The sequence below is a fragment of the Clarias gariepinus genome, chromosome 23 (assembly GCF_024256425.1).
Source record: "Clarias gariepinus isolate MV-2021 ecotype Netherlands chromosome 23, CGAR_prim_01v2, whole genome shotgun sequence".
In the NCBI taxonomy this organism is placed as follows: Eukaryota; Metazoa; Chordata; class Actinopteri; order Siluriformes; family Clariidae; genus Clarias; species Clarias gariepinus.
Window position 1 is genome coordinate 6,284,191 of NC_071122.1, and position 20,016 is coordinate 6,304,206.

The 20,016-nt window shown below is 37.5% G+C and overlaps 1 protein-coding gene across 1 annotated transcript; it reads left to right on the forward strand.

The window, feature by feature from the left end:
- Positions 1-1,335: 1,335 nt before the first annotated feature.
- On the forward strand, positions 1,336-19,626 carry LOC128511329 (solute carrier family 41 member 1-like). Its single transcript, XM_053484132.1, has 10 exons — positions 1,336-2,094; positions 8,036-8,143; positions 14,372-14,443; positions 14,543-14,690; positions 14,795-14,941; positions 15,362-15,509; positions 15,598-15,677; positions 16,748-16,882; positions 17,405-17,553; positions 19,402-19,626. Exons 1-10 carry the CDS (start codon positions 1,645-1,647, stop codon positions 19,585-19,587), a joined length of 1,623 nt encoding a protein of 540 aa, XP_053340107.1. The 5' UTR covers positions 1,336-1,644; the 3' UTR covers positions 19,588-19,626.
- The last annotated feature ends 390 nt before the right edge of the window (positions 19,627-20,016 follow it).

A 20,016-nucleotide genomic window follows, 5' to 3' on the forward strand; every position in this document is an offset into this window, starting at 1 on the left:
GTCGCCTTGCACCTCTAGGTCCTGGGTTTGATTCTCGCATCTTGTCTGTGTGCATGGAGTTTGCATGGTCTCCCCATGTTTGTTGGGATTCCTCCGTGTTTTCCGGTTCCCCCAGAGTCCAAAGATATGCAGAATATGCTAATTGGCGTTCCTAAATCGCCCGTAGTGCGTGAATGTGCTGTGAATGTTGCCCGGAGTTCCTACCACGGAAAAGCTTTCTTCCTTTGTACTTTACTATAAGTAAAGTCTATGGGACAAATAGGGGATCAGTATGAGTTTCTTATTCAAACCTTATCTCATAAACATATACTGAAAATTGTATTAGCATAAAAAAAAACACATAGCAAACACTGCCACACATTGGTGTACATTTCAAAACACAGCAAATCGAGCCGAGTCAAGGGCGCAAGCAGTGGCGTGACTGTTCACACACTACACTACATTGTATGTTCTGGTGCTTTTTATCATTATTTAAAAAACAAAATTTATATTAGTTATTGTTTTTTATTTCCTTTTTGGGATGCCAGAGTTGATGCCATCATGACTTGATTAAATATGGGCTGAATGTCAAGCAGAGGCAGAAGCTGCAAACCGGGAGGTTTTAATTTACGCCGCTCGGTGCTGGAGTGTATTTGATCAGACTACTAAGTAGGGGAGTTTGTTTCGGTGTTGGAGGTAATGAGGTAATTGAGGAAACTGGCCTTTCTCCATTGCAGTGGACACTCTAGTAACGAGAGGAGGGTTTTTACTTAAAGACTAAAGTTTTATTATTGTTATTATTATTATTAAAAATTAAAAAATGAGAAATCGTGTGTTTGGTAGCCTGTCTCACACAGGTCGAGCTGGTCAAACTGGAACCCAGTCAGACCAGGCTAGAGTTGTTGTTTTTTTCACCAGACCCCTAAAAAAATGTTTTCGGAATTTAAAACATTAATAATAATTATATAATAAATAATTATGGTCACTGCAGGTTGACCAACTCACTCTTTGTTAGTTAGTAGTTTTTTAGCAAATAAATAAATTAATATGAGATTCCTGTACCAGGCTCTAATTTGTGTTGTTTTTTTGTTTTTTTTAATTTCTTTCCCTTTGGCAGGTGATCACTGGACAACGAGCTGAACCTACTGACATTTTTCTGAGCTTTGTAGCACAATTCTCCAGCTCTGGAGACCTTTAAATAAATTTCAGGATACACATGGTGTAAAGTGAGCCAGTACAACTGTCCAGAGCTGCTCGGGACAGTCTTGCCAAGTAAGTGCCTTTTTTCCCATCGAAAGAGAAGAGGAACGAGGAACAGTTCCTCTCTGTTCAGATCTCCACCTGGCTTAAATATTGCAACAAATTTATTTTAGGTTCCCATCAATTCTTATCGGTTCTTATCAGCCTAAAAAAACTGTTGCGGTGAATGGGGAACATAGTTTGTATGCTACAAAAGTGCAGGCAGGATCTTATGCCAACCCTGGAGAGGGGGAAAGCACCTGCTTCTTTTACTCAACCTGTAGAACACAAAAATTATAAACTGATGAGCCAAGGAGCCACATCTTGGATGGGATAGAATGACACTGTGGATCAAGTGAAGCACCGATTAATAGGTGTTCCTCATACAGTATCTTTTAATACGACTCACAACTTTAAGGCTTCTGCATGGCCCTCTGGTCGAAAGAGCAAGGCAAACTGCCCAATATGTCCACGGGGACAGAAATCATAGAGGTAAAGAAGGACTTCATATCTTTGAATGGCCTGGTTCACCCTATCATCCTGGCCACAGAGACCGAGCAGAGGCGGCCAAGTGGCGACAAGTACAAGCTCACAGAGGTGACGCCTCTGTCAGAGCATCCTGAGCCGGAGAACGAGCAGACGGAAATGGTGGTGATGGATTGTCATGCCAATGCCAGGGGTCAGAGGGAGGATGACACTTTGCAGGAGAACGGCAGCCAAAGCAATGAGAACAATGACATTAGCACGGACCAAAGCCCTGTGCCACCAGTTCCTCTAAAGGAGACGTCCTTTTCTATAGGACTGCAGGTTGTGTTCCCATTCCTGCTGGCTGGGTTTGGAACAGTGGCCGCTGGTATGGTCCTCGACATTGTCCAGGTAAGATTGTGTTGATTAGAATTATCTCGCTCGTCCCCTGTTTGTTAATAACACTTAAAATGAAAGTCTTCCCATCAGACTACTAACACCATAACTTTCCATTCCAATACTAATTAGTCTTGCTGTATAGCATGAATGTGCTATTTTCTTGAGATATTGGTCTTGAGAGTTCCCCAAGTAAAGTCTTCATCTTTGCTACCCCTTTGGTCCCATAAACAAATATTTGGAGTCAAAGTGATTATATTACAGGCCACAAAAAACCTTTGGGTATGCTGATCCAAACATGTTGCTCCTTGATGTACTTGTATCCCCACAATGGCTAATACACTGGTTTACTGTAAATCTAACATTATTTAAATATGATTTGGGCACTACTAATATTATCATATACTCCCTGTTTTTTTTGTTTGCTTTCTAAATAAAAAAGAACAAGGCTCCATAACTGGATTTTTTTGCTAATAAACTTAAATATGAGTCTATTTTTGAACACGCTGTAGAAAGACATTTTGGTCGAAAATTTTCTGAGCTGAAATTAGTCGCCATGTCTTACTAGTGTATACCTTTGACACATTCAGACTGTATCTATAATACCATAGGATGTATCAAAAGAGCTAATAAATAACATAAATAAAAAAGGAAGAAATATTGGCAATACTGCTACACGAAAAATACTCATTTAGTACTAATAACATCCCAATTTAGGGATACCAACCATACAAAAAAAAAAAAAAAAAAAAAAAAAAAAATATATATATATATATATATATATATATACTGTATATATATATATATATATATATATATATATATATATATATATATATATTTTTTACATTGTCATGTTTCACTCGCTTTCTAGTAGAAAGTTCGCCAGGGTATATTGAGAATTCTTTAAGAACTGTGTAATTTATAATCTGTCAGTAAAATCATTACTTGATGGTTCATCCACAGACAGCTACATGCTACTACTACTACTACTACTACTTACAGACTTACTACTAGTTAGGAATGTAATAATAACAGTGTGGTATTGTAATATGTTGCTGTTATATATAATAAATGGTCAAAGAAGCTTGCAGAACAACTGCTAGCAGAAACCTTTATGTCTAGAATGTCTACAAAAGCAAGACGTGTTAACGTTGTGTATGTTTGAGCCATCAGGAATTTCCTTGATGATGGGATGTTTTTGTCAAAAGTTATATTGCAAATATTTAAATTCCAACCTTCCATGTTAATGTTGTTCTATTTCAAGTCTAAATGCAGGCGCGAAAAAAATGATTTGTGTAGTTATTAAGTACATAATGCCGTATCATTCTTAATTAATCCTCAGTTACTGTAAGTTGATGACGTTCATGCAGACACTTAAAACCTGGGGAAATGGATATGTGAACCAGTTATCAAAGTAACCTGTTTCTTTCATCAAATTAGGACAATTGATTTTTAATTAACCGGTTTTTGCAATTTCAGTCACATTCCCAAATGTAGCTTCAGTCAAATAGTGTACGAAATGGCAAAATGTCCATCTTTAAATTAAACAAGGACATGACCTAAAGCACGATTAAAACTTATATACTGTACATATATTATAGTGTATATATAAATATTTTTAGATGTTAACTTTTACTAAATACTTGCAACTTAAATACATTTAAATTATTTTATTTATTAGAGGAAAAAATGGGACAAAGTATAAGTCCTAAAAAATTACTTGCATTACTATAACATAATTTTTGCCTGGAGTGGTTTTAAATGCACTTATAACTCATATAGCAATTGGGCACTTTCCGGTTTAAAGAAAACAACAAAAAAAAGAAGAAAAAAAAACATTCCATCCATATTCAAAAGAAAATAATGACTATTATTTGACTCAGTTTTTACACTGTGGGGAGTGTGGTTGAAATTGTATTTATTAATGTGATCAGTCATCAGTGTGCACTTTGTGTAAGAACAAAAGTTTTATATAAAGCAAACTGTTGCGACAGGTCTACTTGACAGTTAAAGCCGAAAAGACTCATCTCTTTTTACAGGTGCTTTTTATATGGTGGAGAATATCTCCCAGGCAGAACACACACACACACTTACACACACACTCCCAAGGTCAAACCTAAAACAAAACTCATTTCACACACACAGGAAGGCATAATTACAATTTTCCATCACGGGAGTTGAGAAAAAACAAATCAGGAATAAAAAAAAAAACAACAGAATCTAATAAAAAGGTGTAAAAAAAAAACAAAAAAAACAGAAATAATAAATAATTATAAATAAAAAATCTACAAAGAAAGTTAGTGTTAGAATAAAGCAAATAAAAACTATAAATGTACATATACAGTAGTTGCAAGCAACGATGAGGGGCCCAAGCACCCTGTGCCATCACCACCCCAGGGGCACCACACAACCTACAGTATGTGTTATTTGAGTGTGTTAAGACCTCGAAAAAGCCTTCGCCACCCGGTTGCACACATCACACACTATACAGGGCTAATGTCAGTTTGGGCCCTAAATATTTGTTGAAGGCATGTGTCTGTGCGTGCGTGTGTGGGTTAGTGTGTGTGTGCGAGGGTTAGTGTGTTTGTGTATGTGCACGTCTGTGTGAGTGTTAACATTGTGATAGAAGTGTGTTTGTGTGCGCGTGTGCGTCGTGAGAGGTGTGTGTGTGTGTTAACATTTGTAATGTGTGTGTATGTGTGTGTGCATGTGTGTGATGTGTGCGCGTGAGCTGTTTTGTGTGTGTGAGGGTTAACATTTGTGATGTGTACATGTGTACAATAGGCCGCAGATGCTGGAAAAAAGCATCACACCATGATGTTACTCAATGTGATGTCACTGAATATAATGTCACTCAATATAATGCCACACAGAAAGTTATGAATCATTTTTTGTTTAAGATATCAAGTCCTCAATGTTTTTAAATCACATCGGCCCGGTTTAGTGGCGATCGTATAAATTCCTTAGGAGGAGTATATCAAAATCCATCGGGTACATTTTTTGCGAACGACCCAAAATAACCGGCCTCCTGTTGAGTTGAATCCATGACATGCAGTGCGACAGTTATTCGGCTCAATGAGATCTACAGTAAATGTGTAGTGAGTTTTGTGTGCCTACATAAAAGTGTGAATGAGCTATGCAGCAAAATCTCGTGTGGGGGCCCCTGGGGAACATATGGTAGAATATAGGATACCAAAATCAATGCCCATTCAATATATTTATTTATTCATTTATTATATTTTTTAACACATAAAATATTTTGAAAAGGCTTTACACTGGAACTATGTGTCTTACATAAGATATATAGCAGACATAATTGGATTTTGAAAAGAAGTGTAATCCTTTAATCTAGCCCAAATTTTAATAGTTAATAGAAATCTGATAAAATAGCTTAAAATGAAGTGCTGCTGGGGATTTCTCTCACTTTCATATATTTCTTTATATTAGTTCAGGGACTGAATCTGAAAGCAAATTTATAATAATAAGTCATAAATGCATCAAAAAAAAGTTATCTGTTCTGACTAAATATGAAGGGCTCAAGATTGTCAGTCATATAAAAAGCCATTTTAATTGTGAGAGAGTGTAGACTGATGCTCACTCAGCAATGCTACAAGTCTCCATCATGATATACAGTATATATGAGTCAGAATTCACCATACAATCTGTAAAAACGTTGGATTCTCTATTCAGATTTGCAAGCACGATTATAGTGATGTTTAGAACCAATATTTCTGTTATCTTTGAGCGGCTTTGTCTAGAAACATTGTTTGGAAAGTAACTGGTGGTTTGGTCAAGACAGAATAAATCAAAACCAAAGCATAAGGGGAGAAGCTTTCAGTCTAGGCATTCATTTTTTTCTTATTAACAGGGATTAGGCTTTGTTATTTTCTGTTGTGTTGTTTTTAGCCGTAATCTTGTTTTTGCTGTCTAAACCAAACCAAAAGGAAAGAATGTGTCCCTGATTTCCTGTACCATGGTCGGTTATCAGAAAGTGAAGTGAAGTCGTTAAAAAAGTGATCAAGAAAAATCAATCTAGTCAGACATAATGATTATTAATAATATAAATGATTCAAATTGCAACAAATTAAATCAGTGACAGAATAAAGAAAATAAAACCAAAATAAATTCATAAAGTCAAAGCGGGACTTTTGATTGTATAGAAAAACAGAATACAGTTATGTCTTTATATAATCCCCTGCTACGCTAATGGAATTATGCCAGTGTTTCACGCGTGCTTGGATACTATCATGGCTTCACGTCTGAAACACTGGCCTTGCAGAATCTTATGCAATTGCCGATTGTGTTGGCAAATTATTGTGTGTACAGTTCCCACAGACAGATCTTGCACAAGTTGGTAACAACTTATTCGTGGATTGTCCGTTCAGTGAATGTTTTTACGGGAATGACTGCAGTGAACCGCGAGCCACCTTGGCCAGAATCGTCATTTACGACATTCAGCCGTCTTCAAAACACTTGCACTTTTCCAGTGTTTTACTGCGACTAAGAGTCTCATCAGTATAGTGTGCTTGCAGTCTTAGGTAAATGTCAATCGCCTTCATTTATCAGAAATTTTATCGCCGTCCCAGTTTGACCTCGAAAACCATGAGAAAGCTTAATTACAGTAATAATCATAAAAATAAGTTACAAGAAATCTTTATTTTTTTACTACTTTTTCGCTTGATGAGTCATGGAGATCAGCACTGTACAGTGACAACATGACGCTAGTAACTTCTCTGCTAGTGATGTCACTGAATTCCTCTGTGACTGAAGTATATAGATTGGAACTTTAGAGAACGTACAATCTGAGCCTTGCTAAACCTAAACCTTGCTAAAAGTTTAAAGCTTTGAGGGTGCGTTGGCTGAGGCAGTGCTGTTCCCTGAGAGACATCATCATATAGCTCAGAAGGCAAGTGAGCCAGAGAGGACAGGAGAGGAGCAGAGAGAAGAGAAGAAGAAAGGGGTTTTCAGCAAGGAACCCGAAACCAATGTGGCAAACGGCCAATTTTCAATTCATTTAGACCTTTTTCTCCAAAGTGGCCCCTTCACTGCCAGTAAATGAGCAGCTGCTCATGCAGAAAACCCTTTTGTACAATTTTTGCTACATTGTTAAACAGAATTGCGCTAGTCAATTCTCAAGGGTTGTGTTTTAGCCTGCATAGCTAAGCACTTTCTCTTCTCTTAGAGCTCAGGTGATCAATCAAGTTGTTCAAAGTCAGGGCTGTAGTTGTAGTGTGCCAGTGAGATGAGCTCTAAAGATAAGCACTTTCTCTATTGAAGCACTATCTTCATTAAGTTAAGTTACTATTTTTTTTAGGATAAAAGCTGTTTAAATGGATGTGATCAGTGATGACTCTACAGCTACCTTTGGCCGATGATGTAACTGGAATCTGGATCAGCAGAAGTTATGTGGGGTGTGGATGAGAAAGTAAAGGAACAGGAAGCACCGCTATAGAGTGCAAACGTAGAAAAATGGAAGAAAACGTATCTCTTTTTTAAAAATACGTTTTTACAAGGAAAAATGTCCTGTATGAAGTGTGTATAGTTATAATTTATATCACCACTGTCTTAAATAGAGAATATTAAAGGGTTAGGATTAATATTTCAATATTTTGGAAAATCTACCTCTGCCATTATATTTAATTTGAAAGTTAGACCTCTCACATTCTCTGAGTGAGATTAAACTAATTGACGAAAATATTTTTCATGACCAATCTTTACCAAGCGTGCCAATAACTGGAGCTGTGTATGGCCTCATAAGCACCGCAGCTTTGCCCAGCACTGTGTCCAACAAAGTGAGAGAGACAGGGAGAGAGGGTTATATCAAGTTACACCAGTAAATCAATTCTGTTGTAACTGAAGGTCATGAAGAACCCACTAAACTCGCATGTTCAAAGAACCCATCATGCTAAAATGCACTTAGGGATTGTTTTATTTTCTTTGTGTCTCCCTCCAGCACTGGAAGGTGTTCTCAGAGGTGAACGAGGTCTTTATCCTGGTGCCTGCTCTTCTGGGTCTGAAGGGAAACCTGGAGATGACACTGGCATCCAGACTGTCTACCGCTGTGAGTGAACCAGTGTTTAATAAACGATGAGAGGGTTAGGCTTTTGAAAGAAAATAATCAATGACAGGGTACTGTCATGGTACAGTATAACAAAACCTTTATATTTTTTAAGTTTTATTCCTCTTATGCCACAATTTACATCAGCCAGACCACTAAAACCCCACCTGCTTAATATTAGGTAGGTCACTCTTGTGCCATTAAAACAGCTCTGGTTTTTTCATGGACTCCACAAGACCTAAAGGTGTGCTGTAATATCAGCCCCAAGACATTAGCAGCACATTAGTGGACTTGTTTGTCTAGCACATGCCATTTGATTGAGATCTGGAGAATTTGAAGGCTAAGTCAACACTTTTGAACTTTTTGTCATGTTCCTCAATCCATTCCTGTTAAATGTTTGCAGTGTCAGGTGAATTAACCTGCTGAAAGAAATCCTCTACCATCAGGGAATACCTTTTCCATGAAGAGGTGTACTTGATATGTACTGTAACATTGTTTACAGTGGAAATAAAAAGTCTACACAGCCCTGATAAAAATACCAGGTGTTTGTGATAATAAAATTAGACCAAGATAATAATTTTAGAGCCTTTTACATCTTTAATGTGACTTATAACCTGTAAATATAAATAATATAATCCCTCCGAAATTAATGAAAAATAACAAAAGGAATAAACGGGTCAGGGATGCTGCCAAGAGGCCTACAGAAGTACTGGCGAGTAATGGCTGTGTAGTACATGTGACAACAGTTGCCCATATTCTTCATATGTCTGTGAAGAAAAACATCCAAACCCAGATAGATTTAGCAAAAATGCAATTTAAAAAAAAGCATGTGAGAAAATGTGTTATGGTCTAATGAAACAAAGGTGTAACTTTTTGGCCATAGTTCAAAAAAGGCACATCACCAAAAGAACATAATGCCTACAGTGAATCATGGTGGTGGCAGCATCATGCTTTGGGATGTTTTTTTTTTTTTTTCAGCTGGAACTGGAATTATAAACAGTTTAAAATACTAGTCAATTTCAAAATCTTCAGACTGCTAGAAAGATGTAGAAAAAAAATGGACTTCATCTCTGAGCATGACAACAACCCAAAGCATATGTCCAAATCCAAAAAATAATGCTGGTTATTAAATAATAAAAAGGTTTTAAATAATAAAAACCTGACATTTTAACAGGGGTTTGTAGACTTTTTATATCCACTCTAGGTGTCAGACTAACATCCTCATGAATTCTAAAACCCAAGGTTTCCCAGCGGGACATTGCCAGAGAAAAGTAAGGAACATTTTCCTCAACTTCTTCTCATAGTGCAAATTTGTGCCATCTTTTCCCTTGGTACTCAATGCACATGTACTCTACATAATGTAAATGAAAACATGATTCATCAGACCAGGGCATCTTCCATTGCTCCTTGTTTCAATTTAGATGCTCACATAACCATTGTAGGAGCTTTTGGAGATGGACACGGGTCTGCATAGGCACCCTGACCAATCTGTAGTTACACCTCCCTATACACAACAAACTGCGATGCATCGTGCATTCTGACTTCTTTCTATCAGAGCTAGCCAGCATTTACTTTTTCAGCACTTTGTGCTACAGTATCTATTCTGTGGGATCGGACCAGATAGATTAGCCTTCACTCTCCAAGTGAATCATTGACACTTGGGAGCCCGTGACCCAGGTTCCAGTTTAGCGGAGGTCCTTCCTTGGAGCACTTTTGGTAGGTCCTAACCAGTGAAAACTGGCAACACCCCACAAGACCTGCTGTTTTGGAGTTGCTTTGACCCAGTCCTCTATCCTTTTGAAGTCACTTCGATCCTGATTCTTGCACAATTTTCCCACTTCCAACACTTTGAAAACAGACTGTTAAATAATGCTGCCCAATATATGCTGTTCCATGACATGTTTCATTGTAATAAGATGATCGGTGTTGTTGACTTCACTTGTCAGTGATTTTGCTTATTATTATGGCTGATCAGTATATTTCTTAATTTAATAACATCATGCTTTTTTATAGCTCTATACTTAACATGTACTGTTAAGGTAAGCTTGCCAGAAATGTCCTAGAGACAGCTCTTTGATAGACTATAGGCCCAGACTGTGCTGTTTGAGTGTTTGAGTGTTAAATCCACCACAACGCATTTTTCAGCCACTGCAGCAAAAGAAAGATTTTCTGAGTAGCTTTATGTTAATAAGATATTCCAGGCATTTCATATTATCTGCCATCCAGCCAGCTGAAATGTTTAATTTAAGAAAACTAGCTATTACTACTTTATGACATTATTTTTTTAAAGATCACAGCAAAAGCAGAAGTAGAAGTCTGATGATTCTTCACTTACAGTTTTGCCTGTGATTAATAAAGTATTCTCTATCTATCTAGCTGGATTTTTGACACATGGCTGATATGTACCCAAAAGTGTGCTTGTTCAAGTGTGTATTAACGCTAATCAATATCTTATTTGTGGTTTAACACTAGAAGCGCCGCGCCAGTGTCACCTACTTTTAACGCGGTTAAAGCGAGGGGAATGTGAAAGTGATGAGTGGCCACTCAATGAAAACTAAACCAAAGATTTCGGTAACTACACAGGGTGTACAGTAACATCTGCATAGTGACACTTCAAACTTCACTTTTCCGTTTACCTCTGAGAAAAAAAGGTGTATTTTGTTTGTCTGTTATGTAAATTTTTATAACAGTACAAGAAGATAACAGTTTGGTCTGTGCAGCTGGTGCCCTTGTAGAGAATAAATAAATATTGGATAAAAGATTTCCTTGATGATATATGAATCAGGCAGGCTCTGACGGACAAGTAGCCAACGATTAACACCTCCCAACCCCCTCTCAAAAGAGTGCCATAGTCTATTGTTAGTTTTAAGGATTTGGCTGGATATTTGGCTGATTACTGCAGAGGTGCGTACACTTCTGAGGACCCGAGACTCTGCCTTCAGAGCAGGGGACAAGTAGCCCTAAGAACAGCAAGGGCCAAATTGTCCCGGTCCATCAGAGAGGCGCAGCGCACACATGCCCAGAGAATCTGTGACAGTGACAGCTCCCTTCCAGATGCGCTGAACAGCTTCTACGCACGGTTTGACAAGCAGAACGATGTGATAGTGAGGAAGACCACCCCTTCTCAAGCATTAAATACAGTCATTCCCCAGCACCTGATCAGTAAGCTAAGTCTATTGGGCCTGAACCTCCCTCTGACCGAAAGACCTCAGGCAGTGTGGATTGGGAACTATACCTCTAGCACCACCACACTGAGCACTGGGCCCCCGCCCCCCAGGGCTTTGTGCTCAGTCCCCTGCTGTTTACGTGCTGACTTATGCTTGTGTAGCGAAACAGCTCCAATCATATTATCAAGTTTGCTGATGACACGACCGTAGTGGGTCTCATTAGCAAGAGTTGTCTCAGCTAGCCAGCTAATTAGATTGTCTCTGGTTGTCTCAGCTAGCCAGCTAATTAGATTTCTTAGTTAGCTAGTCAGTTTTTGTTAATTTATATTGTAACTTTATGTCGTATGTAGCACCTTGGTCCTGAAGGAACATTGTTTTGTTTCCTCGTGTACTAAACTGTATATAGTTGAAATGACAATTAAAGCCCATTTGACTTGATTTGACTTGACTTGAAATCGATGTCATAAACAGCTACTACACCGGGCAAAACATGGAATCACCACTCTTGGAAATTGTAAATTCAATTGTTTAATTGTGTAGAAAAAGAATTAATCATAAACTATTTTCTTATTTTCTGGCTTTAAGAAACACTTAAAGAATAAAAAAGTGAGAGAATTGTACTCAATTTGTTTTTGCAGATCAAGCAGAGGCAAAAAATAGAATCACTTACAGTAATTCTGAAGAAAATATTATGGAATCCCAATGTACTTCTAAAACTAATGCCTGCATTAGATTACATCTGCTAATTACTCTGCAGTTAATAAAGAGTGCTTGCACACCTTGTTGAGCTGTTGCACTGAGCTGATTCACATAAAGCATGGCTATGTGTAGGGGATTATAAAAATCTTCAAGAAAGTAAATAAATATGGAAAATCGCAAAAAAATTGACAACTCTCAAAAGTCAACTCTCTCTAAAATCTGGACCAAATACAAATCAAAGGGAATGGTTATAAAAAAGGAAGCATAGTGGTGGACAAAAGAAGACATCAAAGCGTCAAGATAGAAAACAGTATGCACTATGGAAGCAATATGCCTTGAAAATAGAAAATGCACTAAAAAACAATTGAGGAAAATATAGTTGGTAATTGGAGTCAATGTCTGTGACCAAACTGTAAGACATAAATGGGATTTACATACAGAAAAGCCAAATGAAAAGCATCGTTAACACCTGAACAGAAAAAAACAAGGTTACAGTGAGCTTAAGTATTGCAATGATAGACTATGAATGACTGGATGAAAGTGATGTTTAGTGAAAACACGAATCTGCATTGTGACGATGCTAGAACTTTTGTTTGGTGCTTTTCTAATGAAATGTATAAAGATGACCATCTGAAGAAAAAAAAATCCACAATCATTGATGATATCAGAATCAGAATTAAAGAGAGATTTTTTGCCAAGTATGTTTGCACGTACAAGGAATTTGTTTTGGTGACAGAGCTTGTGTGTGTGTCTGTCACAGCGAAAGTAGGAGGGGTCTGTTCCCAGGCCTGATACAGAGCAGGCTGATACAGAGAGAGGAAATGGATCTTTAACCTCTAATGAGACTTGCTTTTGTTTTATTCATGCGCGCTGTACACACATGCATACAGACACAAAATAAACTATGTTTTACAAGAACACACGCGGTCACAGTGTTACAGTAAACAGTACACGCATGCATGAATGTTGATTATACCAGTAGGAGACGCACACTAGACCAGCAGGGGAGACGATTACCCACAATTCCGCAAGCACAAGAGAGAGAAAAACCGTAAATCCTGATCACATGACGCTTGGCGTCAATGCAAGAAGCGCATGCGTGATTCATGATACTTAGTACTCGTAAACCAAGACTTTTTTTTTTTTTCAGAATTGAGTGATTCCATATTTTTTCTCTGCTTGATCAGCAAAAACTGTTTCTTAAACGCACAGCATCTTGGGATCTTCTTCTGTTCTGCTAAGGCACTGAATTCATCTTTGTATGTTTTTTTTTCTGTAGAGATTTGAGAGTAACAAACTTGGCCAAGAAAAGCCTGGCCTTTTTACATAGGTGCCAGAATTTGCATTCATTTGGGTTAGTACTTCAGCTTGACTTGAATGAACGAACTATGTGGATAAGCAGTGCAATAACTCGGAGAAGTGCACTCCATGCAGAGAAACCTTTAAAGTGTTCTTTAGTAAGATTTTTATGAGAATTGCAAAGCTTGAGACACAAGGTAGGATTTCTTCATCTATTTCTGCCATTACTAACTCAAAGTTGTGACTAAGCTGCTTTTGGAATCACTGTGATATTCACCCACCCACTGATATTCTACTGCAACGTCTAGACTTTTGGCCTCAGCCTGTGTCTGTAATGCTTCCAATGTAGCCTCCAATGTGCCTTTAACCTTGCTTTTCTTTTTTTCATGGCCAGCTCTCTTTCTTCAAATAATGTGCATACTCTTGCCGCTTCAGCCACAACTCTTGCTGCTGCATTACTGGTTGAAGATCTTGAAGAATTGCTCTTTGAGCTAACTGACAAAGCTTTCTCAGGAAGTTTGATTTATCCTCCATCTTATCTTGAGGCTTGCTTTTCAAATAGCTTTAAGATGCAAGCTTCAAGCCCAGCATTTATTACAACTTATCTCTACAATGGACCAGAGTGAAACTCAAAGAAAACAAATATAATCTCTAATTAGTCACATGACTAAAACATGTTTAAATAATAATTATGATATTCAGTTATCATATCGTAAGAATGCTGTTATGACTTTTTCTATTAAAACATGTAGACTGTTTATAAATGACAACATCCTATCAACTTCACACATTAATATCAAAATTATTCATCACCCAAAGGTAAATTGAAAAAGTATAAAACATAATGTATTAATACAAAATGTGTAGCATAGCAATAACAGTCCTATAAAACCTTTAATGTTAAATTCTAAATGTTACCTGATGAAAGGGTAACAGTTGAAACTTTGAATATTAGACTGTAGACCCTGAGCTTCCCAGTCCTCTCGCCCCCACTTAAGAAAGCCCTCTGTCCTAATGCTGTAATGAGAACTGCTGTAAATATGCTTCCTGTGTCCTGTTCCTGTAGGCTAATATGGGGCAGATGGACACAGCCAATGATATGTGGAAAATGATCATGGGAAACCTTGCACTAATTCAGGTACCAGACCTTGTTTATATGTTATCTTACTCTACACACATACACTCAATGTTTGAATAGTGTTTTTTCTGTAAATAATTAAAAATTTTAATCTTACAGGTTCAGGCCACTGTGGTGGGCTCCCTAGCTTTTGTTGCGGCAGTCATTTTTGGCTGGATCTCAGAGGGCCAATGGTGTCATATAGATCATGCTGTTCTGCTCTGTGCGAGCAGTGTAGCTACAGCCTTCATCGCTTCCCTGGTGCTAGGTCAGAGGAAAAGCAAGCCCTTTTCTCATTGTGTACAGATTAAAGCCTTTCCTGGGTTTGCTTGAACATCTTAATCATTACAGCCAATATTTCCTTCAAAACAGGTCTTATCATGATAGGTGTGATCATCGGCTCCAGAAAGGTTGGCATCAACCCCGACAACGTGGCCACACCTATCGCTGCCAGCCTTGGGGACTTGATTGCACTGGCTCTGCTGTCTAGCATCAGCACAGGACTCTACCAGGAGCTGGGTGAGTGAAGGATTCCGGGTATGTAGGTGGCATTTAGTGGCAGCATGTGTTCATGTTGAAAAAAGGGGGTGAAAGATTACCAGTTCATGTTTGGGAATAGTTCTGGCAAATTGTCAGGCACGCAACTTCATGCATGCAAGAGTAATTGCATGTTTTAACAAATGGTAGGTAAAAATTTTAATTCAAAGTCCAAACCATTCAGAAGTAAACAGTGTCCATAAAAAGGTTGAACCGGCGGCACTTATTGGTCCAGAAGAATTTCTACCGAAGCATTTTTTGTGTTTTGTCTCACCAGGTATCTGGCTTGGGGTTAATGCTGTATTGTGATTGTGTACATATTATCTGTGGTGCTATTTTTCACAGTATTTTGATAGAATTGTATTGAAACAACCTGCACTGTTTTTGTTTTCCTTCTTATAGAGTACAACAAGTATGCCAATCCGCTAGTCTGTGCATTTTTTGCCACCTTAACACCGATCCTGATCGTGATTGCCCGGCGTATCTCTTACACCCAAGAAATGCTCTACTCAGGGTGGAAGCCAGTGATAATCGCCATGACGATCAGCAGGTACAATAAAAAGATGTTTGCACATAATGCCCCTGTTTGCTTTATTGTCAAGCAATCTGAGGTTTCTAAATTTTAAATGAATTTTCAGTATTGGAGGCCTCATTCTGGATAAAACTGTGTCTAATCCCAACTACGCTGGAATGGCAGTGTTTACTCCGGTCATCAACGGTGAGCATCGAATAAAAAAAAATTAAATTAAAACGTATTTTTGTATTTTAATACAAACTTGTAAACCATGCCATATAAACACGGTTTTAAAGCCGCAGCTCCTTTAAATCTCATTTTATCTTGCTATATGTACTGTAGCTCTCTAAAATGTATAGTGGAACCTTGGATTACGAGTAACTTGGTCTGTGAGCGTTTTGCAAGACAAGTAAAATCTTTAAAAAAAATTCACAACTAAGATCACAACTAAGCCAATGGTTCTTTTCTTTCTTGTGCTGTGAGATTGTGGGTAATTGTCTCCTATGCTCAGTCTTAGTGCACGTGCGTTACTCGTATAGTCAACATCCATGCTCTATAACATGTTATGTTTACTATAACATTGTGATCACGAGTGTGTACAGTACACGTAATTTTGTTTTTATTTTGCATCCAAATGTAGTGACTGTTCTTTAGTAACTGTACACATGTGTGTGTGAAAGTCATCCTACACAGCCCCTCTGCTACTGTATGAAAATAGTTAAAAAGGCTGTAGCAGTGCACGAGATCAGTATGTTGAGAGGAGTGATTCCGGTAGTGTGTGTGCCTGCATTTGTGTGCATGCACATAAAGCATTTTTTTATTTTGTGTCCAAGTGTAGTGACTGTTCTTTAGTAACTGTTCTGCAACAACGGACCCCGTGAAGAAAAAAGTTAAAAAGGCTGTAGCAGTGCGGGCGATGAATGTGTTTAGAGGAGTCATTCCAGTAGTGTGTGTGTGTGTGTGTGTGTGTGTGTATATGTATATGTGTGAGTGTGTAAAAGTCGTCCTAAATATTTTGTATTAATTATATTTATATCGAATCATCAAAGTTTTCATTATTTCTTATTCGCTTTGATGTACAGTATGTGTGCTTTGATATACAAGCACACTTCGGAAACGAATTACGCTTGCAAGGTTTGACTGTAAATGTTTCTTTAAAATTAATTATTATGTTTTTAACAGTGTTTCTATTTAGAATAAACAATGTATGTTATTTATACCTGAACATTAAACCATAAGGAAAGGTTAATTTTGTTTGTGTTACCCTGATGTAGGTGTGGCTGGTAATCTGGTGGCGGTGCAGGCCAGTCGCATCTCCACATATCTGCACATGGACGGGCGCCCCATCACAGAGGCGGATCCGGCTCGTCAGAAATGTCCCACACCATGCAGGACATTCTTCGGCTCAGGTACTGTAACAAAAACAAGAATGTGACACTCTAAACCTGGTGAAGCAGACTATAAAAAATGGTTAGGAAGTTTGGGATGGACTGAAATTACTAGGATTGTCAGTGAAAAATGCATACTTAACAAAACTGCCATTATTTTCCCAATGCCCAAACCTCATCTACTGGATGCAGTGCTAGTCCCAATACAGGATAAGGGTTGCGTCAAGAAGGGCATCTGGAGTAAAAACCTGTGCCAAGTTGTGTGTGCAAATCGGATGGCCTGCTGAAACATGAGCCGCTGAAAGACCAATCAACTGTTAAATGATGAAAATTTTGATTGATATAAAGGAACTTATTAAGGAACATTTGCTATATATTTTACTTCTTTTTATTTTAAAACATTTTTGCTGATAAAAATTAAGTCTAAATTAGAAATGGTCTTAAGGTATTTCCCTTAAATCAACCTGCCTGCATGCATAAGAGTGGACACTGTGTGAAACCGTGAAATGATATACAGTGTTCCCTTCTCTATTTTCTCCACAGGTGTGAATTCTCGCTCAGCCCGAGTGCTTTTCCTCCTGGTGGCCCCCGGTCATCTTGTTTTCCTGTACACCATCAACTTATTGCGCCCTGGACACGTCAGCCTCACCTGGATCTTCATCACTGTCTACCTGACCGCTGCCTTACTTCAGGTACATACTGTAGTAATTCATCAGTCATACATGGTAGTGTGGTGTGAAAATCATTTTTGATTACAGGTTGGTCAGATTTCTGTAATAAATTTCAGTTTTCAGTATATTTCAGTATACCACTTTACTATTATGTTAAATTACCATAACATTATTCTATTCTATTATTTTAAACTATTACACTATAATACTATAATTTTATATTACAACAAATTCTATTATACTATACAGTTCTGCTACACAAAATTATTTGAAGATTATACTATTCTACTAGACTAAAATACTACAATATTGTATTATGATACTATTTTTTAACACCATATTACTATAATACACAAAATACAACCCGATTCCGGGAAATGTTGAGAGGTTTTTTTTTTTATTATTTGAATAAAATGAACACTAAAAGACTTTCAAATCACATGAGCCAATATTTTATTTACGATAGCACATAGATAACAAATGTTTAAGCTAAGAAAATTTTTCCCTTTTCTACACTAAATGAGCTCACTTCAATTTTTATGCCTGCTACAGGTCTCAAAATAGTTGGGAAGGGGCATGTTTACCATGGTGTAGCATCTCCTGTTCTTTTCAAAACATGTCTGTCTATAATATATTAAAGCAATATCACACGAGATGGAGTGCTGTTATGCTGAACAGCACCACACCCTCTCATGTAATATCATGAATATCAGCACAGCTGTATTGTGACCGTTGACCTGAGGGGGCAGACAGAGTGCTGAAGGCATCACAGCATTGTCACAGCGTCACGGAAAACCATTGAAGGTCATTTGCGTCCATTGACTGTTTTGTGCGTGGACTTTCTTTTCCAGAGTGCACCTCTGTCACATGGTCTGATTGTAATCATCTGTAGAATGTTTAGCCATGGGTGTATAAACCGACCTCCGATTATTGTTTGAGTAGTCTTGCATCTAATCTGCTATTTCATCTGTTCGTATATTGTTTTCACTATCACTGTTTCGAAAGTTGAAGTATTGGTTGTTTTTGTCATATTCTAGCTTTTGTTTTGGTTTTGTTTGCTTGAAATTAATTAAAGTCTTAACATCTTTAATTATGCTCTACACCTAACGAAAGGCAACAACACAACCTTATGTATGATAATGTTTTATTCAACTGTTCTACAACAGCTATACATTATCAACAGGTTATGGTTTGTTTGTTTTGTTTGTTTAATCAGTTATGTTATCCTCAATCAGCAGTCAAAAAAGATTTTTGAACCAACCTTGTGTTAGAAGCCAGTAGTTCACTTTAACATAAATAAAACATGGGCGGTTCAGATGCAATTCAGAACGAGTCAGAAGCACTTAGTAAGGAGACAATGTGTTGTTTAAGATGACATAATGTCTATCATCAGATGTGTTTTCTTGCTAATAGTGCTTTCATGACTAATTTGAATGTGGGTTTTGAAAGGCAGCTCCTTCTTTCCAGTACTTCGGACCGTACAAACATACTGTCATCCATGTGGGTGACTGACAGTTGGTGTAATCAACTTAGTAAGTTACAGTAGTGTGAATACAAATAGCTAAATGTTATACAGTTAACCCACTGCTTTTGTTCTCTATTATCACCAATTGTGGAATGCCTCTCATCCAATCAGATTCCTCGGTTATATAATGTTATATTACATGAAGATTCTATAATACTTTAATATACTACATTAAACTAACTGTTGTATAATATTCTGTTACATTAAGTTTTTAAAATACTATATTATACTGCATTAAAATATTATAACAATGTACTATTACAGATATATATATATATATATATATATATATATATAAATAAAGGGATTTTTGTATATTTCTTTAATAGTGGTGTTTCCTGCAGGTGATGATCCTGCTTTATCTGGCAGACTGTATGGTACAGTGGATGTGGAAGAAAGGGATGGATCCTGATAACTGTTCCATTCCCTACCTAACTGCACTTGGTGACTTACTAGGCACGGGCCTCCTGGCTCTGTGCTTTTACATCCTGTGGACGGTTAGTAATAGGGACACGGACGTGCAAGACTGAGCGGCCTGATGAACAAACGCAGAAACCTCACAAGCCTATATTTATAAAAAAAAATAAAAAAAAAGAATCAAAGGTGAGTATAGAATAAATACAATCTAAATTATTTTTGTATTTTACCCAAAAACCTTTACACCAAGCTGTCTGGGCATTGAGGTTATGAGTTTCTGGAGTTTTGATGTTGAAATTTGGTGCCATCCTGATATAGTTTTCTTCTGCTGAAGAGTTTGTGGTTGTGGTCGAAATTTTCATTTTATTAAAATAAAAAAAAAAACGTCCCAGTATTTCCGAAATTTGGGATGTACTATTATACTATACAGCTATACTATTTAAATTCTATAATATATTTAACAATATCACACGAGATGGAGTGCTGTTATGCTGAACAGCACCACACCCTCTCATGTAATATCATGAATATCAGTACAGCTG